At 37.7% G+C, this 24,532-nt stretch overlaps 2 protein-coding genes across 5 annotated transcripts in view; one reads left to right on the top strand and one right to left on the bottom strand.

Moving 5' to 3' along the window:
• Atg16 (Autophagy-related 16) lies at positions 1-16,386 on the top strand. Of its 4 annotated transcripts, none has more exons than XM_022792468.2 (10): positions 1-156; positions 5,517-5,631; positions 5,979-6,130; positions 6,338-6,533; positions 7,236-7,319; positions 12,067-12,256; positions 12,813-13,061; positions 13,189-13,369; positions 13,828-14,032; positions 15,222-16,386. In XM_022792468.2, the coding sequence occupies exons 1-10, from the start codon at positions 99-101 to the stop codon at positions 15,457-15,459; spliced, it is 1,668 nt and encodes a 555-aa protein (XP_022648203.1). In that variant the 5' UTR covers positions 1-98; the 3' UTR covers positions 15,460-16,386. The 4 variants fall into 4 exon arrangements, with proteins under 4 accessions (XP_022648203.1, XP_022648205.1, XP_022648201.1 ...); XM_022792466.2 differs by lacking the exon at positions 1-156 and adding an exon at positions 205-528; XM_022792470.2 differs by lacking the exons at positions 1-156; positions 13,189-13,369 and adding an exon at positions 204-528.
• Positions 16,387-18,182: 1,796 nt separating this feature from the next.
• Positions 18,183-24,532, bottom strand: part of LOC111243953 (mitochondrial potassium channel ATP-binding subunit-like) — a 13,012-nt gene continuing 6,662 nt past the window's right edge. Inside the window, exons 6-15 of the mRNA XM_022790354.2 lie at positions 24,218-24,385; positions 23,363-23,584; positions 22,773-22,913; positions 22,439-22,597; positions 21,145-21,275; positions 20,535-20,831; positions 20,061-20,235; positions 19,748-19,900; positions 19,148-19,321; positions 18,183-18,734 (exon numbers count right to left, since the gene is read on the bottom strand). Of these exons, the coding sequence (XP_022646089.1) occupies positions 18,612-18,734; positions 19,148-19,321; positions 19,748-19,900; positions 20,061-20,235; positions 20,535-20,831; positions 21,145-21,275; positions 22,439-22,597; positions 22,773-22,913; positions 23,363-23,584; positions 24,218-24,385 (1,743 nt within the window). The 3' untranslated portion in view covers positions 18,183-18,611. The remainder of the gene's footprint in view (positions 18,735-19,147; positions 19,322-19,747; positions 19,901-20,060; positions 20,236-20,534; positions 20,832-21,144; positions 21,276-22,438; positions 22,598-22,772; positions 22,914-23,362; positions 23,585-24,217; positions 24,386-24,532) is intronic.

Below are 24,532 nucleotides of genomic sequence, written 5' to 3'. Positions count from 1 at the left end.
GCATTACAATGATTTAATTAAGTAACGAGCAGATATATACTTACTGAACGAACCGTGGATCAGTTAAATGAAAAAAAACAATACGCTGTTGCGAGGTAATGCTGGACGTCTATCAAAACCAACTGTTACACGACGTCCCAATTTCATCACTTCCGGGTAATTCTCTGCACTAATCCTAGGCGGGGTTCGAATCTGAGTAACGATCACCAATTTTTTCCCTCAATAGATCCCAGTGGCGCTGACACTGGGACGTAGTAGCAGTTATAGTCAGTGGATATAACAGTGTGCTTGTTCTAATGGGTAGACATTGATAGACAAACGGCAGCTTCGGCTGTGCGAATGCTCGTGAATAAGCCTTGGGTTGATGCTGTGCCTTGAGCAAGTGAAATTCATAGTGTATTATTAGTAATATAAATAACTTGTTAAGGTCGGAAACGATGGAACAGCCGTGGCTGTACAAAATAAACGAGGAACTTGACGAACGCAATCGTAAGGAGAAAGGAGTGTTTGAGGAGATTGTCAGAACAAGTCAGTGATTCTTTCATTTTTTTAAAAGCCTAAAGTACTATGCTATTTCTAGTGTGCTATGCGGGTTTTTTAGTTTGCAAGTTTTAACTGTCACTATTTTACATTATAGAGCAATATAATGTTAGCGTAATTCTTTTGAATATGCTACGGTTTTTCAATAACATTTACTTCGATACTATTATTGATACTAACGTCTACAGAAGACAAATATGGTTACTGAAACGTAAATATTTGTCCGGTGATTAATGGAATATTATTTGGATATCCCAGGTAAATACCAGTTGAATATGTAGCTTTTCACAGTCGATAATAAATTGTACGACTAACTAATTTTATGGGGCAATGTTAAATGAAGCGAAGGTAGATAGTAATAATCAGGGATTTTCTTAGGAAACAACAGGGCTTAAAAAACACGAAATTATTTTTGGGCATCAAAAACAAGGCAATAAAAAGCAGTCCGGCCCAGAGTTTACCTCTGAAGTCGTTTTAGAATCTAAATCCAAAACAGGGCCTATTAGGTGACAACAAAGACATTGACTTGAATCATATTTTTTTAAATATACACAATATATAATGTTTGTTATATATCTTTTTTAATACGAGGCACGGTTTGTTATTCTGAAACAAAGCTGTTAGTTGATCAGACAATTTCATATTGGTACACTCATGACTCAAAGTGAAAGTTTTCGTAAGACCAATGTAGCTACTGCTTTCTGACGACTAGCCTCATCAAAACAGGTGGCGTCGCTACTCAAACATGAGGAAGTATTACAATTTTAATGCCTATTATTGTAATTCATGAGTTATCTTGTTTAATAACTTGATTAAATAGATAATACTCGAGAACACACATTATATTCCGCGCAATTATTTCAACAAACAGCTGTTTTTGGTACGCAGTCGAGGACATGCATGGCTAAATAGAGAAGCAATTGTGCAGGCGGAGAAAAAATGTTGTGATGTCACGATTGCTAGTTTATGCATGACAAAAAATGGTATGAACCTCTTTGTATAAATCGCGAAACTACCTTCCATATAAGATGCCTACTAATATAAGAGATTGGCAATATGCCGAGTAAGTACTTCATAGAGGCAACATACGCTGATTATTTATGATGCGTGTGTTTGACTGCTCAAGCATTTTAGATTTTAAAAACGATTTTTTCGCAAAAGTAGTGTTTTTTCAATCTGCACAAAACCGTTTTTACTAATTAGCATAAGTAACCTGTGATCACACTATCAGAATGTTTCAAATTTCTGTTTTTTTTTTGCCTTTTTTTTGACATCCGTAAACGTACTTCAACTTTTATTTTAAATTTGTGATAATTTGTTGCAGTATATGAGTGAAAATATACACGGCCGAGAAATTTTGAGTGAACGAGGTATGAAAAACGAGATCAGACAAACCTCAGGTTTAAATAATATTATATAGTGTCCCAATAATAGGGGACAGTTAATATTTCGCGCCATTTCTGCTGGTGTTGTTGGACAGTCAACTTGTTCTGACAATTAGGTGGGGACAGCGCACTGTTATTAAAAACGGATAGCGCAATGACTGATTCTTTACTTAACGCGGCAATGTCGCAATAGTGGTTAGCAGTAACAGAATTCTAAAATCGGTAAATAAAATTTTGATTGCCAGGATCCGTTAATGTCAGTAGATGAAATGTTTCAAGTGTAGAGAGAATAATCGGTAGATTCGAAAAAAAAAAACTGGGTCAATTCCTTATGCCAAACTATGGGCACGTGTTTGTCGCTCGATGTTGAGCAGAAAATATTGTGGCTGTCAACCAGATATGACTACGAGTCCAGGAACATTCATTCACTGTCATGCTCAACATTTCGAAAAGTTTTATATAGCATACTTTTACCAAAGATTTACGTCTTCATGCTCACAAAGTTAAGCTGACCTAACACTTTGAGCTTCCAGACCATGCACAGCGAAGAGAATTCACTGATTGGATCATTTCAGAACAACAACAACACCAAGAACAACAACAAGAACGGGTGAGGTTTCCAACAAAATTACTTTTAGCAATGAGGCCCATTTCCTCTGTTGATGTTTTCGAAAACAAACAAAACTGGCGCATTTGAAAAGATGAAAATCGACATACGTTTCATGCGTGTTATTCTCTCATGCGAATTTCGGACTAGAGGCGTAATTAAATTCTGTTAATCATGGCCGTTATCAGGACATGGTACCGCAGTGTTATGTTATGAATTTAAAACATACGTAATCCTTATAGGATGGTTCTATTTGTTACATACCATCCGAAACAATGGCATTAATGCATGACATATTCCCTGATCGTGTAACTTTCCGCCTGGGCAATGATAGTTAGCCGCAGAGATCGTAGAATTTGAGGCCATTGTGCCTATTTCACTGAGGTTTTTAACGTCCAAAATGTATGTCAACAAGTTAACGACTACCTAAGATTTGAAGGAGGAGATTAAGCGCTGTATCACTGAGATACATCTAAAAAACTATGCAGAACTGTGACAAAGGATTTCTTAAAATAAACGCAAATGTACCAGTAAAACTAAGACAGACATTTACCAGATGTGTTGTTCTGTACATTATTCCAAGATCCTTACTTTATAATAAAATCAATATTTCAGTATTAAAACAAAAAAAAAAACTATTTTAATTTGCATTTCGTTCTAATTGGGAATAGCTTATGGTAAAAGTATAAGCAATACATTAATTTTCCATACGGCTTGATTCTCCTAAAAAGATTCACCAATTCATAAAATATGGGAAAAAATTATAATGTTCAGCTTACATGAACTAATTATAGGAAATTATTTATTTACTAAGCGTCATTTTTTGTGAAGAATGGAAATCTCTTAGAGGTAGGGGAGACTTTTACTGCTAAGAACGCGTTGAAAACCAGTTTGAGTAGAATGCTACTATAAAAGGAGGTATAACGATATTTGCAATAGTCGAGGGGAAGCTTACTCATTTCCTCCATACTTCTACTGCTGTTTATCATCGAATCATCAAAATATATATATCTCTAAGGAACGTTGTCAATTCTTAGGCACGATCAAGCCAAGTAACACATTTCAGTTCGATTTATCTTATTGGAATATTATAAATGCCTGCCAAAAACTGAATCTCTCCGAGTACCTAGGTAAGCACATAGAACTAGGTGACGTAGCAAAAGCCAAACAAGGATTTCTTCATACACAAGGTCTATTTCTGCTAGAGTACAAGGCTTTCGGCAATCTTGTTCGTTAAAATTCGTCAGTTTTTCCCCGGAAATCTCGAGTCGATAATAGAGTCTTAGATGAATATGCCGACATATCAGAGACCAAAGAAATTATAGTGGTAATTTCGTTAAGCGAGAACAGCTTGCGCCGGATCACTTCATGCTCATCCTCAGCACGTTTTCAATATGACTTTCTTGAAGTAAAAGCCAACATTCAGCAGTGGCTTAGAAAATGTTAAGTACGAGTTTTTAAAATATATAAAGAATTTTTCTTGCATCCTGGATCACGATCTAACTTAATTTTCGGCACTTACTTTAATTGATGACCTGTGAGCTTATGAGACGTATCGCTTAGTATATATGCATACAGTCGGTGTTCAGTCGAATAGAGTCGAATAATCTCGATTTTCAATGTCGTCTGACTTATCTTGTTTGAGTAATCGCAAACGGGATGACTTGCTGTAATCGGGTTTTTGCAAGTCCAGCATTCATATTTTGGGCTAATGTCTCGCACTTCGTACAGCCGACACGTCCAATCTCACCGTCTAACGCGACTATTGTCAGCGCTGAACAACTAAGCAATAGTTTTTAGGTGGGCCTGACTAGTTCGGATGTTTTTTGGCAATTTTGTAAAAGGTGTCAAAATAGGAAAAGGAACAGATATCTCTAAGAGGCAGCAACCACAGATTAGTAGACTAGTTCGTCAAAACGAATTTACATAAGACAAGATTGCTGTTTTATGTTTTTTACTTAGTGTGCAGTAGCCAATATTGCGAAGAAGTTGAGGGAAAACCCCCGCTTGTTGTCGTGCAAAATAGATAAAAAAAAAAAAGGGAAAGGGGCGTCCTATGTAGCGGAAGGACCCTGTAATTATTTATGAATTCTAAAAAGATATGGTGGCCTTGTGTGATGTCCTCTAAAGCAGATTAAAAGGCCGAGACCTCGCGATGTCGAAAATTACGGTTCGCCGTCAAAAGAGGCGTTTGAATAAATGAATACCAAATAGAACGAGCTCGTTCTATTTGGTATTCATTTCTTCGTTGTGTAGACCAAGTAAGAAATCAAACGTTTGGTAACTGGAAAAAAAGTTCGTTTCATAGACGAATCTCATTTCGAAATTCTTGGGAAAGTGCCCATCATGTTTTCACACGTTCTGGCGAACGATTTTTTAAAAACCGCGTCGTGCCTAAAATTAAATATCCATCAAAGTATGATATGGTTTATGATTTGGGAAGATAATTTTGCATAGGGAATACTAAAGCAGCAGGAACATGCTGAAGTTATTGAGAGTAAGCTTTTGTCTCAGGTACAAGAACGGTTCCTCGACGGAGACTGCGCATGATGGGGCGTCTTGTCACGGATATCGGAGTATCTCTGGGCTACTTGGTGCTAATGACAGTTAGGTACTGTTGTGCTCTGCTGATTCGGCCAACTTCAGTCGTATAAAACATCGAAAATGTCGTAGAACCACATGTTTGGGAAGGACAGGAAACAACAAACGTTTCAGATTTCCGTTAAAGAACACTGATAATAGGATCCACTTAGCTTAAGAGATGAAAATTTGCATCAGAGACATGCCTTGAGGGATAGTGGCTGTTAACGTTGCAAAAGGCGGTGCCATAAAGTACAGACATGTCATATTATTTGTTAGCAGTTTAAAAATATTTGCCGATTTTTTTTTACTGGCATGTATTATTACATGGCAAACTGGAATAACGCCGCTTTCATAAGTTGGAAACATTAATCAGGAGCATTACATTCTTTGTTTGGTTATAGCCGGCCGATACCAGGAACAAGTTCAAGTCTTACGAGAGCAAATAACACAATTAAATGTGAGACTTGAGAGTCTGCGCCAAGAGAATAATGAGCTTCGTAGCCGGGCACCCTCTAGGTGAGTACCTTAACAAATGTACACTCATGAATGATTGCAGGAACTGAAAAGCGTGACGGAATAAGTAAAAGTAACTCGTGTAATTTATCTTTTAACGTTAGCAGTTGAGGCCTTTGTAATTCTGCCCGTTGGTTCTAGTCTACACTTATATTTCGAGTGCTACATCCGGTATCGTCGCTAGGCGTTCTAATATATTTAGACTACTTAAATGGCTCTACCTTTTTCACTCTATATATTCGTAGCTGTGAAACAAAATTTCACTGACGTTTTATCAGGTGATTATTGGGTCATGTAACGGTAATAATAAATAAAAGTTATTTAATCTTTATTTAATTACTAAATTTTAGTGCTGACGGAAGTGCTCTAGAATTAGAAAGGAAGCTGTACAAGCTTCAGGAAGAGCATACAGAACTACTTAAAAAGAAAGGTGAACATGCTCAACAAATTATCGACCTTCGAAATCAGCACGAGGCTAAAGATAAGGAACTTTTATCTAAAGGTAAATTGTAAGCATCACATTTCAGTATCTCAAGCCTAATAAAAGAATCTAATTGTAGAAACTTACAAAAAGAAATAATCAGTGCGATACGCTTGCAGCTACTTCTAGTACCTCGCACGGTACACGCAACATATTATAATGAGCAGTAGCCATATGTATTTGTGCACAGAACTAAATTGAGCTTTTCATTACTTAATTGGTGGACAGAATCTCAGTTACGCGAACAGCAATACTTAATTGATACTATGAGCGAAGAGCTGAAAAAACTTCGCGAAGAGAATCAAAGTCTCCGTGCATCCAATCAGACGATGAGGGACGAGCATGATGCGCTTCACATGACCTACGAAAGCCTTGAGAGAAGGCATCATGCTATGGAAAAGGAAAACATTGAACTCGTTCAAAGGTACGTGTATATATATATTTTTTTTACGTAAGGCTGGCTACTATACTATTGAGTTAAGATTGATTAATTTTAATCAGGACTAACATATTTATTTCTACGTATCTGTATTCAGTTAGATAAGTTTACTATTCACTCTACTCGGCAGTTAATTACTGTCGTACGTAGTATAAAAGTTCGGGGGACTCATTTCAATGAGACCCCCGTACTTTTAATGGTGTTAATATCTTAGCATTAATAGGCATGTGTGACCGTTTAAAGATAACTATGTAGTACTTGTATATGGAGAAGATTGCCTTTATCGTTGTGTACTATTTGAGTTCCCGACGAAAAGCCTGTCAATGTAACCCAATAATGGAAAAGATTAAGGTTACTTTACACGATGTGTTTTGACGTTAGTCAATGGTTAACTTATCCTGTTATATAGGCAGCAGTCAATCATTGTCAAATGCAAGCGAGTTGAACTTCAATTGCCGAAACTGTCAATTTTTTCAATGGGTTGTTTAGGTGCGAATTGTGCAATTGACACTAACTAGGGAAAAGACAGTTACTACTTGGACTCAACAGATTTTACAAACTGTACGAGCATGCTACAATGGATTCGGCATTAAACAATAAAAAAAATTTGAAGATCGGCTTTAGAATCTATGCAAATCTTGATATTTTGAATAATTTCATCATCATTACACTGGGTGATCATTCAAGCCTATTCCCACTGCGTGCCTGTGATTGCGTATTGAGTGCGGTGTCGATACCTCTTGATATTTCGGGTCTTTTCTACGAAAAAGGGTGAGTATTCTGCTAGATCATTGTCTTATTCGCCTATAGGTATACACTATTTGAGTCTACACTACTTATTTACGCTCTAATCAGCGCGGAGGCTGGGAAGTCCAGACCTTTGGGTGAAAAATGCGGAAACCGCGGGTTCTAACTCCGGACCTTGTACAGAGTAGCGCGTTTAAATTAAGAATATTTCTCATGGTCTTTCTCTCAAACTATGCGTAAACAATAACAGATGCTTTAGTGATTCTTTTCTACGCGCTGAAGTGTCACTCTTGACGGTTATGTTTATTCAGTATAACCGTTTGTCAGTGCGATTACAGCCAAAATTCGAGACCTAAACCGCTCACAGACTTGTTGTGAAGGTTCTCTTCTTCAAATGTCTCAACGCCTTTTGTTGGCTTCAACAAAGCTTTGTGCATAGTAATCCAACGAGTTTCAATTTGGAATACTCGGTAATAATAAGTGTTCATTCTAAAATATAACTGCATTTTCAAGCAATCAAAGCTGCACTTATCGGCTGATATATGCCGGTGCACCATGTGGCTGAAAGACGGCCCTTCTACATACATTTCAGCTATCTACGGTCGCATATTAATTTGTAAAAACATGCAGATAGGTATCTTTTTTAATACTTTCGACGTCTTCTGAATACTACACTCGAAAACCGAACTTCTGTCGAAAATCTACTTTATCCACAATAGGCAACCTCTGGTTTGTGAGCAGCTCAGTGATCACCTCTACGGTTGATTTTTGGGTCGAAGATAAAAAAAGTTCTTGTCAGAAAAAAACGAAGGCTACCTGTTGCTTCATTTTTGAGAAAACCGGGCAGCAAACGACATCGATCAGATCTCTTGGTGTATTCTACTTAGAAGGCATCCGTCTGACTTCTGGCATATATGATAAGTATCTAAGGTTTTCGTAACATTGTTAACCTATTTACATCGAATTCCTTCGCTAATACCCTGATGAGGACAAAGGGATCGTCGACTGCATTTTTAGACAACGTTGACCCACTTCTAAGTCCACACCGTTCTTTCCCTGTCGTTGATTTTCCGTTGTACCGCACTAGAATACGGCTTTTCGTTTTTTGCGGCAGCCGTTTCGCTAAGCGCATAGATATTGCACATAGTCGACTTTGGCTCAAATATGAAAGGCGACATATTGTTGTATGCCATGACAAGTTTGTTGTTTTGTTGTAAAGGCTTGTTCTGGTACCAGGAGTAGCTGATGAACATATGTCTTTATGGCAAACAGCCCGCTAAGGTTTTCTATAATTTCAATGCACCATTCTGTATGTAATCAAATTAAAAGGTACATTTGGTGTACTTTTTAAGTACGTTTCCGTTTTGGTACAAACCCTAATATGATGTCCGTCAGTTTTTCTGTTAGCAGATCATTATTGAGATTCTTTGTATTTACAAGTGAAAACAGGCTAAATTCATTGTAGATGAGTCGTAAGCTTTGCTGTATGTAGTTTATTAAATAAACTTTAGTTATGTCCTGTCTATACATTCTATTTGAGTAGTTACGTATTAAATCCCAATCAGAAATGGGTAACTTATATACATATAAATAGATTCTAACTGAAACAGACTGACTCACTATCCCTCTGCACAAACATTTCGTCATTTAAGATAAGATGCATAAAACGAATACACGCTCACTTTTGATCACAGTGGTTCACTACAGTGGTATAGGATTCTCAAGCGGGAAGACAAAAGCGAACTACAATTTTCGTCACTGGAACTTTGTGGCATTGTCATCGATACGTTCGCTTTATCTGGGGCCCTTCGTATTTCTCCACCGCATATCCACAGATAGGAAGCGAAGCATTGCGTGACAAGCAACCCCTTGTGAATTTTGCTTGCCGTATATTTTCGTGTTTATCATTCTTTTTTAGTATGGGAATTATCATCATCATCGTGGTCACCATGACAATTTATTAAAACACGGAGAAGAGCATCATTAACAAAAATGTCAATATATCGATTTTATTATCATGATTGTACTATGTTTGTTGTTTCTGTTTCCAGATTAAACTATTAAATAGGTATAATAGACGTGCCTACCGACTCAGCGGTCATAATAAAAGAAATTACTGTTAAAAAAAGTGGTGATGTTGTATATGGGGGCATTTATTTGTCAAATCGTTTATCTAATTTTTATGATCTTTTTTATTAACAATATTGGCTAACCAGGAGTATAAGCGATAAAGTTGACTGCGCGTTTCATGGACATCCTACCTTGAGTTCGCAGCATTCGTTAACTTTGTGTGCTCTTTATTTACACTAGCTAATATTCGACCATCTACATAAGATTTCGAGGAAAAGACAGTAAGAGACGATGTAATAATATGAAGGCATGTTGAAATCGGAACGAAAACTACACGGTTCGTTACAGGAGCCGGCACTTATCACCCGTGCGGTCATTTAGCGTTTCGCCCTTGACACTTCGTTGTGTCACGAATTTCTTGTGTTTCTAATGTTTCCGTAATACTGGATCGTTGTGCCGTTCAGTTGATTTTCTCGCCAGAAGGGATTCTGTCTGGTGATCCGTTTTTACCGAAGTACAGAATCGAGCACACGTGTTTCTAAAGAACAGTAGAGCCTCGTTCGTTGCTGAGGGACAAGTGTGACTCGGTCGCAGAAAAAAGTTTATTTTCTGCCGATTTTTCTACTTGAGATTAATCAGTTTACTCGTACAGCCATTTTTTTAAATTGCAGTTCTTATGTTAGATATTCCATTTACATATGAAACCTTGTGCCGTTTCAAGTTTTTAAAGTGATTATAATCAAAGTTGACATAGTAACTCTCAAGACGACAAGTAACAATATTTCAATCAACACATAAAGCTCCGGCGAGTTTCTGCATACTTTGTCGTTTAGTAGTAGCTGTAAAATCTAAAATGTTTGTGTATCAGTTGAAAACGGATTGCTCAGCATCTGTGGCCGACGTGATATCTCTTCCTATTATGCTGATTGTCTACTGATAAATTACGCCCGTTGTGGTTTTGCTCGTTTATTTTGGAATACATAGATCAGAAATCACTAGACAGCGCTAACTAGTTTGATTATTTTCAAAAATACGACGTTATAAGTAGAAAATGTTCTAGGGGGTGTTTTTTTTCTCTCTTAAGACGCAAAACTAATTAAGCCGGTTTGATTCTTTTAGGGATCTATTTGGTGATTTGTCTATTTATCCAAGGTGTACAAATTAGGCAGAGCATTGGATTTTAGCAAAATTTTATGTTTGTTTTTATTAAGAGCTAAAGTAGTAATGCTTATCGAAAATTGGCGAAATGTGAACCATTCCAGCATATGGTGCAAATTGTATAAGCGCTTATTTCTAGAAGTAGAGCTTCTTTTTCGCATAGGAAGGTGTAATGCGAATTCGATTGATTTTCGAAAGGGCAATGATATTATTGGGACTAATCCAATAGCAAAAACGGAATCACTCCATTAGGGTAATCAGTGATTGTGACAAGAAAGTAGAAAAACTTTATCAAGTGACGCGGTCATTGATACGAAACGACGGGTCAATAGAATTAATATGACGTGATCTCGCGAGAACTGCGACCGCACGCCCGTGAAGATTTCGGTGTCTAATGAACAAACAGCACATCTTAGACTTCTTCTAACACCGATCAAGCACCGTTGCTTGACCGATAAATGGCTGTAAAAGTGTAATAGGCGAAGTTAAGCTCAATATCTGTAACGAAATAACTATTGGGTATACTACAGCTCTGCTGGTCTATATTAAGCGGGGTGTGAAACCATAAAATAAATGAGGTAAATCAATCGACGTCAAGAAATATGCAAAGCAAAGTTCACGGATGCTTCTATTATTATCTGTCATTTGCCTATTTTTGCCAGTATTCTTTACCTAGTCTTTTTTTTTGGGGGTAATACTTTTTGATAAGGACGTTCCGTTTTGAAAACCGTTAAGTCCATCAAGTCTAGACAAACCTCAAAAATCATTATCTGATTCAACCAGAGAGTCAACCAGAAATTATAAATTTGCGATTGTTTAAGCAAGAAAATGAGATACATTTGAATCGATACGACTGTTTGAAGTAGCTTTTCGTGCCAACCATGGTAGCAAGCTTCGTGCGCTGCTCTGGGAAGTCGTTATAAGTGCACAGACTGACTGCGTCGAACCAACTGTCCGGTGGTCTTTATTGGCTATACCGTTTTTTTTGATACAAAGATAGTTGATAAGCCTAGTAGGTCGCAACAAATTCGCCGAACTGTCCTCGTTATACTTTTCTTCGTGTACTCAATAACTTTCCCACTATCACTAGTCTGTTTTATTTGAATTTTTGTATGAGCATCAAACCAGCATAAATATATCAACTTATTAAATACTGTGGCTAATGCTGTCTGTAGAGAAAAAGAAACCATGCAAGAAGTGGCTTGTAGTCAGCATTGATTTGACATAATTACGCTACTAAGTCCACTAATCTATCATTTTTATTGCTAAGCTACAGGCATGATTTAATTAGGGTGTACCAGCACGATAGTACGCATCCGTATAGTCAGTCTTTAGCAAATGAAATATGCTAGTAACGTTTTGAAGCACATTCAGTGAAAGCCAGCGGCCGGTTTTGCTCTAGTGCCTGGTGCACTAAATTGGAAATGGAATACTTATCTAGTACTCGATCGGTGAAAGTACTTATCTAGGTTTTCAATATTTGTTTAGACGTTGTTGAAACACAAACTTGTGTTGACATATTAGAAATGACGTGCACTTGCAGATTTATCAAATTGAAGGCGGAGCATGCGCAAATCATGAACGAAGAGAATGAAAAGTTTGTGCAACGTAAACAGAAGCAAATGCAAAAGCAGCTGCAGGACGCAGCTAGAGAAGAGGTGACAGTTGCCCTTGAGGAAGGTCCAGCACCTGGTGCATTTTCGACACTACCCAATCAACTAATCACGAAATTCGTACGTACAAGTCATTTTTGGGCTAGTATAGCTATACGACGGACGATAAAGTCCATATGCGGTACGAAGTATGGCGTATATGAAAAAGGACTCAGGCACATTAGCTCTATTCAGCTTATACTAGCATCAAGTTTGCATTGATGAAAGCAGTCAAATGTGAGAACTGCTAACTCGATGCAGCGCTTTAAATATGGGCATTTGCATTCTCACTTGGATGGGTGCGGGTGCTTGTGTTGAGACAACTCGAATGATAGTTGAATTTCTAAACTGAATGGCTGGACTTGAAATCTAGTACGGGTGTATAATAGCTACCCCCGTAGTTAGCGAAATTGTTATAGGCGAACATTGGAAGCTTATTTTTTCTGCTCAGACATTAGTACGGAATTCGATTTGAGGAGTTTAGCAACAATTAATTTGTGAAAACTGCGTTTTCTATTTATTTTTCTATGTTTTGCAAGTAAGAACGGTTATAGATCAAAATATTCTCTGTTCTTTGTCAGCTGTCCTACTCGATAATGTATTTAGATGGTCTTTTTCGTCTCTATCTCGACCGAAGGATGCTCACGACGGCGAAGTTTACGCTGTGCAATGGTCTTACTCATCGAAGATGTTGGCGACGGGTGGCGCTGACCGCAAGGTTAAGATATGGGATTTTAACGGGGAATTCGCGTCGCTTCGATGCACGCTTAGTGGAAGTAACATGGCGATCACCTCAATCTGCATGGATACTGAAGACGAAGCTGTTCTTGCCGCTAACAACGACATGTCGGCCAGAGTTTGGACTATACACGACCAGCGCCTGAGGGTCTGTCTTTATTTCGCTTAGTAAAAACTGTATTAAAGTTTTCAAGGTACTTCTTTTTTCCATGAAAAGATTTATGCTATTCGTAAACATTGATTTTGCAAATTGTTTTATTGTTGGAGTATTGCAGCATACCTTGACAGGTCACAGCGCCAAAGTTATGGCTGCGAAGTTTTTGAATGGGACCTCAAATGTGGCCACGGGCTCACATGATCGCACTCTCAAATTGTGGGACCTCAAAAAGAACTGCTGTCTGCGAACACTTTTTGCGGGCTCGTCATGCAACGATCTCATTATATCTGATTGCGCTGGTAGGCTTTCGTAGCAGCTTAGTATCAAATAATTCACACTGGTTACAGTCAGTACAACACTGTGCCCTTTTTTTGCGGCGCTTTTGTAGGATGATGTTAGCTGCGATCGAATGCATTTGATCTTTGTGTCAGCTAATCTAAACTTATTGGATTAGACTTAATCAATTTTCATTGTCTAATTCGTGCGATTAATAAGATTTTAGTTAAAAGTTAGTTCTTCTCATGTTTGATATACGCAAAGAGATTTGCTTACTTGCATGTCATATAAAAAGGTGCTTAAGCCTATGAAGTCCTAAGAGACGATAATAGGTATTACATAAAAAAAACGTCCCTCAATCCTCTTTGATCGAACCAATGTACGTATGTTAAAAAAGAAAAAGACGAAAGTTATTTGTTTTTAGATTAAATTCAATATCTAAAGTCGTTATGACGAGGTTTTTATATTACCGTCCCCACAGCAACGAATATCATCAGCGGCCACTTTGACAAGAAAGTTCGTTTCTGGTATACTCGGAGTGACACTTCACCAACGGAAATTTTGCTCGGCGGTAAAATTACTTCTCTCGATCTTTCGAGTGATCGGTTTTATGTTCTCTGCTGTGTGCGTGATGACACTCTCAAAGTCATCGATGTACGTGCCAACCAGGTTCTGTCGACCTTCTGGTAAGTAAAAAGCTGTGATTCGTAGTAAAAACAACCGATAATATTTACCTTTAACTTTTTTGTCCGCATTCTGATGTTGCTAATTCTCAGCAGAAAGAATATTCCAACCGAGTTAGAAATAATTCATCTTTCGATATCCAGAGAACATAATACTGTTGTTTGACCATGTTAAGTAAATCATTAGCCTCCATAATTGAAAAAAAATTACATAAACACATTGATTATTTTATATTTTTATCAGGGTGTACTTAGCAGTTTTGCATTATTTAAGAAACAGTCCAAAAGGTTTCGCGATTTGATGGAAGATTGAGCCACCGGTTCTTTAAGAGAGGACTGACCAAGCTAGATGTTCTCAAGGATAAATTTATCGGATTTGCTGCGTTCTATTTAGTCTAAACCTTTTTTTTTCGCATTCACGGAAAAACGAATGAAAACGTGTACAAGATTAAGGTCGAAAAACAGACAAGACTTGACTATTATTTGATAGAATACCATAGCTTTTTGTAATTGTTAACTTATATGAATATATATACACCTCTTGGTATTTGTAACACTTGATTCTTTCCTTCAGTATCTCTTTCTGTTGTACTACTATTTCTTTGATGTGCTGTTTGTTTTTTATAACTGAGGATAAAAAACAGAACTATCGGTAGTTATGCTCCTTCTTGGTTGATTATGTGATTCTGAGATAAATCTGACGCACATTGTTAATTAATGTAAAACAATATTATAGAAAAATATATTTGTGTCTGTATATATGCGTGTATATATTAAGAGAGACATTCACCGACTGATATAAATATCTGTGTCCATAAAGCTTTCGTTTCATTTCGATTTCCCTTTTTAAAATGTCATGACGTATGCTCGTTCGCATGCCCGTGACAATTGTATGGCACCGCTTGCGTCAGCTTACGTCTTGTTATATGTGCTCAACCCACTCAATGTCATTTTCGTTTTCAACCTAATTTTTACTCTTAATTTTCCATTTTACCATTTCTTTACTTTAATTGGATCTAACTGCCGTAATAATTGATTCTTTCTGTAAGCTTGACTATTTCTATATTTCGCCTCTGTGGACCTCTACCTCGTCGTTAATTATTATCTGTTTAGCTACGGGCTATGTTTTTGTATCACTGTCGTTTGTGGCGTTTGTTGTGGCAAGTCTTAGTAAACCTATCATGTATTTCAGTGATGACGATTTCCGAGTGGGCTACGATTTTACACGAGCGAAGTTTAGTTCGGATGGCACCCGCGTCGTGGTCGGCTCGGCTGATGGTACACTGTTTGTTTGGAGCACATTGACCAATAAACTAGAAGTTAAACTTCGAAAATTTACTTCAGCTATCGTTTGCACCAGTTGGAGTCCGTCGGGCGACTTTGTGGCTAGCAGTGGCAAGGAACAAAAGGTCTGCGTATGGGGACTTTAATTAAAACTAAATTCTACGAGAAGAAACACACTACGAGAGTCGCAAACATTGATATTGAAAATGAGTATCGCAGGAAATCGTAGACTTTTGAACTCAGAAACTAATGGAGAATTGTTAGCATAGTTCCGTCAGGATCAGAACTGATCAGCCTAACCTAATTCGAAGAACCTAATTTGTAGCTCCACCAACCGTTTGAACCCCAATTTCTTGGCACAATTTCAGAAGCATCATTATGTGGATATTCATCCTGGTATAAGCTTTCCTGGAGAAATTTTCAAATGCATAGTTAATACAGATTAGGTCATTATTAGGTGTACTGCAGTGTACGTGTGAGAAAATGAGAGAGAACATTCGAGAATAGGAAATGTCTGCCAATGCATACACACGGTTGGCGTCATGGGGCTGCAATATTTATTGTTAATACTATGATAATTTTTGTTATTACTGACCTGTTGTAGTTGAACGTATGTTATCATTAACTACTACTAGCTGTTTGAATTAACATGCTGACGATGTTTAGATTAGGAAAATCAAAAGGTGTCGCTTAAATTCGCATGATAGTTGACCATTTCTTTTATAAAGTGAAAAACTCTATAATTTTAAAATATTCTATGCAATAGATGTACTTTATTACCGCGACGTTTTTGGCGCGGAATCTTCATTTTGTAACGACTGTCAATAGATCTGTACCCCTCCGATTTCAAGGACCGCACCACCGATGTACATAACGACTAATTATAATAATGAATTTAAACAAAGGCCGCCAGCACTAGATGAAAACCGAATGTCTTCGTGTCGTCAAGTAAGTGAGAAACCTCAGATGGACTCGGAACATGGAACTTCTACGGTACTGTTGTCACCTTTACTACAGGATTGTATTTACTTGCGGCAGTTGGATAAATAAACAGCTAATGGAAAAGTAAGAAACGTGTATTTTATCAAAAAAAAAAAGAAAAAAAAAATATATATATATATATATTTTTTTTTTTTCATATATATATATATATATTTTTTTTATATTCAAAAATGTTGAGAGCACACATTTTGTAGTAAGATATACCTTTCCGCTAAATCCTGTGCCGCGTATGTTTGAGCCTTGGTTTGGAAATGAGCGAAATATTACTTCAGACTAAAGCTTCCAGTATCGATTGTACATTAATCGGTCCCGTGTATATTCTAGTCGGCCTTCAAGTGCCATCATCTCATGTTATGCGGAGCGATTTGGGTCTACGGTTATTTTTCTTCTTCGGCTGATTGTTGTTCGGCTTGTTTTCTCTTTAGCGCTCTTTTTCAACTGCTGTATTTCTGATTAGTTTTCTAGGCGCAATTTTTCAGTTGTCTCGCAAATCTGTCGCTTTCATTCATCGTGCCAGTTCCAATACATGGCAGTCCATCATATTGTACTTGGCATCAGCTTTAGCACCGCTTCTACAGTGCACAGATATCGGCAAAGGGTCCTTGCCTATTCTATGCAAGCAACTCTAGAAGTTCCCGTGTCCCAGTTAAGAACGGAGTAATATAGTAAGTCAGCTCCCCTCTGGACCCATCAATTCAGTCCAAAATTGCACTGAATTGTATACTGAAGTGATGTTTCTGACCAAGGCCCCCGGTTTTGCGCGCGATATCGCCTCTTACACCGATTAGCAAGTAGTCATCTCTCACTCCATTTAGACTACGAAGAGTAGCCTTATATGGCCTTCATCCTTAGCAGTTTTAACAATGAATTAACCTAAACAGCAGGTTTTTGAACTAGCGTGAAAAGACAATAGTTATGGGCCAAAATAACACGAAATCCGGTAATATAATAGGATTTTATATTGACTGAATACACGTCGGTGCTTCAGCTCATTTTGATGACAGCTAGAACTTTAAAACCTAAACCTATCGCAGGCTTACCTTAAAATTTCCCTTTGAAATCGCGAGAGCGCGTTCTTGATAATACGAACTGGCTAGTAAATGTTGTCACATAGCGGCTCCTTGGATTCTCGCTTTATAGCTTTATATATAATAATAATAACCTAACGAGTTCTACCTGGAATGTTTGACGGCCACATGCGCTCTTTCCGGGCTCGTATTGTACCGTACCCGACGCTACACTATTTGACCACTACGAGCCAATATACCACCCCACTGAAAGACCCATAGCCTTCCTCCAAACACTTCGCCTATCCACGATCGGACAAAATATGATAAAGAATAACATTCAGATAAACGTTTGATAGTCTCGCCTTTCCGGGTAGCATGATGTCTTGTCAGTTGATTTTTACATCGGTTGTAAAAATGCTCTCTTCAAGAAAAATTGAAGATGATTTGCTGCTTTATGTTTAGGAGGCTTGAAAGACAAACGACATCAAGTGAATCTCCAACGTTTAGCGATCTCAGAGAGTATCTGCCTGCCTTTCATGACACATGACCTACACCTTCAGCCTTCGTAAACAATCCGTGATACGAAAGCCATATCCATCTGAAACTTTTTCGCCAACGATCCAGGACAGGAAATTCACTTTTCTATAACACTGTGCACATTTCTTTCTACTCTATATAGTGCAAGCTGCTTCCGCTTATTTTGTTACCGCATACCCACTTGCTATACCGTTCACTGTCGGTTTAAGACCAGCGAAAAAGATCGATTAATAATTGATTTTTCCCGAAATTCCGACATAGAAACACTGCTTATGATGAAAAAACTCGAAAAAATTACGATTTTAAACGCACCAATTAACTCAATTTTAAGATTATGCTACCATCTCAGTTTATTCTGAATCTAAAGAAATTCAAATTTCCCGCTCAAGCAGTAAATAACAAACATAAACCAGGTAAATATGAATACTATAAAACATACTGCCAACAAATATGGGTAATATAAATGGCTAGAAATTTAATAATAAAGGCTGAGTAATGCACATCCCAAACAATCCTTCGTATAATCCTACACGTGACGTAAAATGAAGCTACATACGATCCATGTGACGCGTTCATGGGCTATTTCTCTTTGCGACTTGGTCTTCTAAACATCAACACTATGATCCTGGATGACATTTTACGTTTACATGAGAGAACTGAAATTCTACGAAATATTAACCAAAAAATACTTTGTCTATCTTCCTATTTAAATGGTTTAAACTGCAAATAATTAGTGAAATAAAAAGTGCTTATCCTGAAGATCTGCCAAAAAATGATTTGCTTTCCGATTCCATTGGGTTATCTTGTACTTGTTCTTGTACTAGTCTCCAGTATACCCCTTTCAGCGACGTGAGCGTTGCGTGATCGCCACTCTGAAACGACCCGTTAAAAGCATGAGAAGCGTATTTTAGCGTAGGCCGAACTTGCCATTCATAAATAATGTATAATTATCTCACATTCTCATCCGAATTAAGCTCACAACGAAACAGCTTTGAAACCATACATCGTTTTAACTAACATTGAAAGGTGAGCGTCATCTGAAACAATATAGTGCTACCGAAATGGGAAATGATGAGAACAACTATATATGTCGACGGCAGCAATGCACAACAGTGTTCTTACAAAATCCTGTCAACTATTCCATATATGGTACGAAATGCAATCAAAGGGCCGTTTGACTAAGTATGTTCACAATTATGCAAACTGATGCGTCTCTTTTAACAAAACTGTAAGGGAACTTTGCCTTTCATCAGCTGATTTTAGCAATGTTAAAGCCAACGTTTACCTCAACAACTTTTCCGTTTCGCAGGACGTAGATGATATCAGCGTTACGAATGGTGCTAAGTCTATGAGCAATCACAAGTACTGTTTTTCCCTTGACGATTCGGTCGAGAGTCTCTTGTACCATTTTTTCAGACTGGGTGTCCAGAGCACTTGTTGCCTCGTCTAGGATCAGAATCTGTTCGACAAAAAAAATAATTGTACAATCCAAACTGGGAACTTCCAATTTATTAAAAAAACATTATTTCGTTTAATTTTGTAATATTTTAAGCAATTCAACCAGCAATAAATTAAGGGTATACTGTTCAATAAAGGCTTTAAAAGTAATTGTACGTGAATTAAATGCATTCGGGAAGACTAAATCTTCTGTCATTTCTGCTCATTCTATTGTTATTTAATGAACTGACATTATTTACACAAAAAAACCAAATGGAATCTTCGCACAATGTTAAGTATGTAACAGAAATTATTGCGTAGCTAATAAAGGTCATAGACGCTTAGAACTGAAATAATAGTAACAACAATCATGTAGAAACCCTGCAGATCATGTTATTGCTATTGTTGCTGTTAATATATATATATACGTATAGATTCGAACGCTAACCTGCGGGTTTTTGAGGAGGGCGCGTGCAATTGCAATTCGCTGTCTTTGGCCTCCACTAATAGTAACGCCGCGTTCGCCTACTTGAGTATTGTAGCCTTTCTCAAACGACATGATAAAGTCGTGAGCATTTGCTAGCTTGGCCGCTTCCATTACCTTTTCGAAATTATGATAAAGACAAAAAATAAAGTACTGTTAGTAATATCTTGCCGTTAAATAATGTTTAGATCCATTTTGCTGCAGATATTCGCACATACGGAAAAGCAGACGTATTTAAAAGATGATTTAATACAACATATTGAATATCTGCACAAACCTCTTCATCTGTGGCGCTAGGGCGGCTGTAGCGGATATTTTCAAGGATTGATGAGGCGAACAGTACAGGTTCTTGTGAAATAGAGCCGATGGCGGATCCACGCAGCCAATGACCATCCAAGTGTTTAATGTTCACTCCATCGATCAACACTTCACCACTATTTACGTCATAAAACCTGTAAGGGAAAGGTCGTTCGCATATCAGGCGTGACTTTAGTAGCTTGACAAACGTTTTATATTATATTAATAAATCCTCTAACAATTGAATGCATTTTTGATTTCATTATCTACCACACCTGCTTGCAATATTTCAAGTACACTGAGAAACATAGCCTGCCCAGCCTATCTTGGACTAGAATGAAGACCAGCGCAAGGTCACTCATTTGTTACAGAAAGTTTTGCGCATAGGTCGAATTTGTCTATTAAAAATCCTATTTTGTATAACAAGGCACACACGAACGGCGCCGTACCCAACCTTTCAATCAGAGCAGCGACTGTGCTTTTCCCCGAACCAGAGCTGCCGCAGAGAGCGACCACCTTACCAGGTGGGATATTTAGGCTAAGATGATCAACGACGTTTTGATCTGGCCGTGTGGGATACGCAAACGTGACGTTACGCAGTCGAATCTCGCCGCTAAAATAATCCTCAGGAATCACTGCACCACCTCGTAGAGGGATTATGGACTTCATTGCAATCATGTCAAGGACGCGAGCCCCACACGCCTTAGCCTTCACGTACTGACTAAACAGCACGAATACCTGACCAAGCGACCTATATTAAATAAAAAAAACGGCACTTCAGAACATAAAATTTCAGATATAGAAAATCTAATGCGTTGCCAATTTAGAAACGTTGCATATTTTTAGTACATATAGTCGAAAGAAGCCCATTAATTTAACTATCAAAGAAACCTATCGCTGTGGTTATAGCAGACGCATGTACAGGTATGTTATGTAAATACATGCTAACAGGTAAAATGTGAAACCTCCAATGGAGTTCAGTACTGACCGGATCAGTCAAAAATTAAAGCAGAGTTTTCATTCTTCAAAGCCAAGCATAAAAGGAAAGTATTATCCAGTCTTACCTCTGTATCATTTGTGCGGCCACCATAAAACTCATGAAGTTTCCTGGTGTTATTTCACCATCGCCCATTAATTTTCCGCCCATAAAGATAATTCCTAGTGTGATGCCGTTCATAGCGATATTAGAAAGTGCCTGTGCATTAAAACATTTAATCGCACTGTTATATAAATGAGTTTATCGAAATGCGTCACGTACACAGAATGTCCCAAAAAACGTATACACAGTTGAATAATTATAACTTCAGTTTTTGTTTACATATAATTCGTACTTAATTTGCTAAAGAATCTACGCAAAGTAGCTGTCTTTCTTTCTCATACCGATGATGTTCAAAGCGTTTACCGTTGTGCTCATACACCGATAATAACAGTGGACTGTTGATTTCCAAATTTCGACAACCATTTCCTTTGGAGTTATCGCTCATTCCTCTCAAATGTGACTTTTAAATGTTCCAGTGTCGCCGGGTATCTGGCGTAGCTTTTATCTTTAAAGTACCCTTAAAATAAAAAGACCATTGGCGTCAGGTCTGGGGAACGGGCACGTAATGCGTTCTATTGGAAAGAAAATTCACCAAAATGTCTCCGAAAGCGTGCTAAAAAGTATCTTTGCAATAAGTTCAGCCACTATACTGTCAAAAATAAGCTGTTCAATGAATCCTATTATTAAAATATCATCGTTCCGCTTATAACGTGTCCATTTAATTCGGTAATGCCAAGCTGGCGATTTGACTGTTTTACTGATTCTTGGATGTTCCTTTCACTTGTTTTCGTTACCCGTTGATGTTCATGGTTTTATGGAACGGTATTTATAAACATCTTAGATACTTTAAATTAGTTTCACATTCATCTCTTGTCTGATATTTTATGTTGCATTGTTAGACCTGCCTGGAGCTCCCTACATTATATACTTCTGCAACATTTTTAGACTTCCAACAATATTTCAAAAAAAAAAAAAAAAAAAAAAAAATATATATATATATATATATATTGTTTCATAAGTGTATTGGTATTCTCGTTGTTTCCGATTGATTACTCCATGAAGAGCAAAAAACATTTCGAAACGTATAACCCATAGGGCGATGTATACTTTTTGGGGCAATGTATATGTAATATTATTGTCGTTACCATTCCTACAACGAAAACGTTAAAAGCCATTGGCAGATTCCAGCCAGTTCTTTCTACTCATCATAGTTGGTTGACAAGTCAAACCTACTGTCTGTAGATAGATTTCTACTACAACCTATACACTGGGGTATTATCAAAAATCTCGCCCAACTACCTATTATAAGGGCAAAACACCTGAAATCCTCCGATCCAGAATCCCGTTCTGACGTTGAGATATTCCGCTCGCATAAGTTCATTGCTGAAATGTGACTGTTCGATGTCTTCCATGGCGAAAGCTCGGACGGTGCGGATGTTCGCCACCGCTTCATCCGCTACACCAATCGCATGCGCCATCTGTGTAGTAATAAGCAGCATAATATATGAAAACACTAGTAGTATCGTCTAGATCTCTGCATAGAGATTAGCAGTAAAATGTTTAGACATATTGATTCGATCGTCAGAATTCTCTTTTTATTGGCGTCTTTATTTTTATTGTCTAAGGGTACAAAGTCTAGGGTTGCGGATTTACCTGAGCTTGTGCGAGTGTGGACAACCTTCGTAGTTCGGACCCAAGAATAGTACCGAACGTTACAATACTAGTGACAATGATAAGCATGAAGCCGGTCATCTTTGGGGAGACTGCATACAGTTTTATCGCACAACCTATCGTCTAAGGCAACAAAAGGAACAGTTAAGTGGCTTAATTTCAACTATGGCTTATTCTCTGATATTTTGCACTAAAACATTGATTTATTCTAACTTTGGCTTATTTTCATGCTGAAATATGTTGGTCCTTTTAGAACTGACACAAGCTTATGGCTTAGGTCAAGCAGGGCATTCAACTGAGAAATCACTCAGTGGCAATATGACTCGTTTGTTTTATGTGATTTTCGTTTTATTTATTTCCGGGAGAGTGTAAAAAACACTTTTGCCTTATAATAGAGTCTTGTTGAAAATAGTTCAGTGTGACTCGTTCTGGTCTTCATTTCGAAGTATTTACGTTACTCTATGCTGTATCTTTGCAGCAAGAATCAAGCTGCGATTTCTTGTTCAGTTAAATAACTCCACTTCTAAAAATTATAAATATATTGTAAACAGATGATTTTATTTTACACAGACCTGCACTATATTACGAAGACCTTGCGATACGAGCAGCTTGAAACAACTCTTGAATTCTTGAACATCTCCACTCAATATATTCATGATCTCACCAGTTTTCGTGGCATCAAAATACGCTATGTCCTGCTGAAGGATAGATTTGAACAAAGCTGCCCGGAGACGCGACGACAGGCCTTCGCCGACGTCCGATAGCGACCACAGGTATATCCAAGTAAAGATACCCTACGTAAGATATATAGTCTTTATTCACGACCTAATTAAAATCCTCCCTTTGCTATGTCAATATTAATTCGTTTTCAAGGCAAAGTTGATAGACTACGTTTAATTTATACGGCTTTGATATACTGAATCGGTTCGTTAGAATCACTGCCATTTTGTACAATTATGTCATCGAGGTGATTCTGCGGAACTATATAAGAAAGCTTGCGCAATAGCATAGGCTCAAGTGACCAATTTTCTGCTTTAACTAGTCTCATCATTAATAAAAGAAAATTAATAAAATTATTACGATTATGATACAATGACTGTTGAGAATAACCGGATTTTTTTTAATTTGGCTAATGGCTTCAAGGTTAAATAAGAAGTTTATTCGATATTCGAAAAAAATGCTTGCAATATAACCGTAAAACTAACTAGACCTTAGCTTTGCTAAAAGGCCATCCCATAAACTTTTGTGCTTTTCCAAAAAGTACAGGATATCCTGTGACGACTAGTTTGTATGATCTGAACAAATGTGAGTGCTTACATTTGAGTCCCTGTTTACAATTACTGGCAGGTCGTAACTAGCAGTGTATTTCTAATAGAAGTTAATAGATGCTCTAAAGATCCATCAAACTACTCCACCCAGTTCTATACCTGAGCGGTATAGATCGCGACCAGCCGTGCAGCAGGACCCCGGACAGCCTCAAAAAAGGACCCACGCGTCACCTGGAGTCCTTCTCGCGTGTATTCCGCAACTACAGATATAATATCCCCTAGATAAGTCGCTATCATAATGTTGATTACGGCTACTGCCAACGAACTCTGTCAGAGTGAAAAGAAAATGAAAATCGCGCACATAAATCAAAAAAAAACAAATTAATAGGCGAACACCCTGCAGCGACCCGCGGCATACGCATAGTAAAATCATACTCTACTATGCACGTATTCTATGCTGCCATATCACTAATA

This window comes from Varroa destructor, unplaced genomic scaffold (genome assembly GCF_002443255.2).
Source record: "Varroa destructor unplaced genomic scaffold, Vdes_3.0 BEIS01000002.1, whole genome shotgun sequence".
Taxonomy (NCBI): domain Eukaryota; kingdom Metazoa; phylum Arthropoda; class Arachnida; order Mesostigmata; family Varroidae; genus Varroa; species Varroa destructor.
This window is presented reverse-complemented; position numbering and strand designations above follow the sequence as displayed.

Coding starts and splice junctions, on each gene's coding strand:
- Atg16 (XM_022792466.2), top strand. CDS start 438: ATGGAACAGCCGTGGCTGTACAAAATAAACGAGGAACTTGACGAACGC. Junction 12,257..12,812: donor ATCAACTAATCACGAAATTC/GTACGTACAAGT, acceptor TCTCGACCGAAG/GATGCTCACGACGGCGAAGT. Junction 13,370..13,827: donor CATTATATCTGATTGCGCTG/GTAGGCTTTCGT, acceptor CCGTCCCCACAG/CAACGAATATCATCAGCGGC.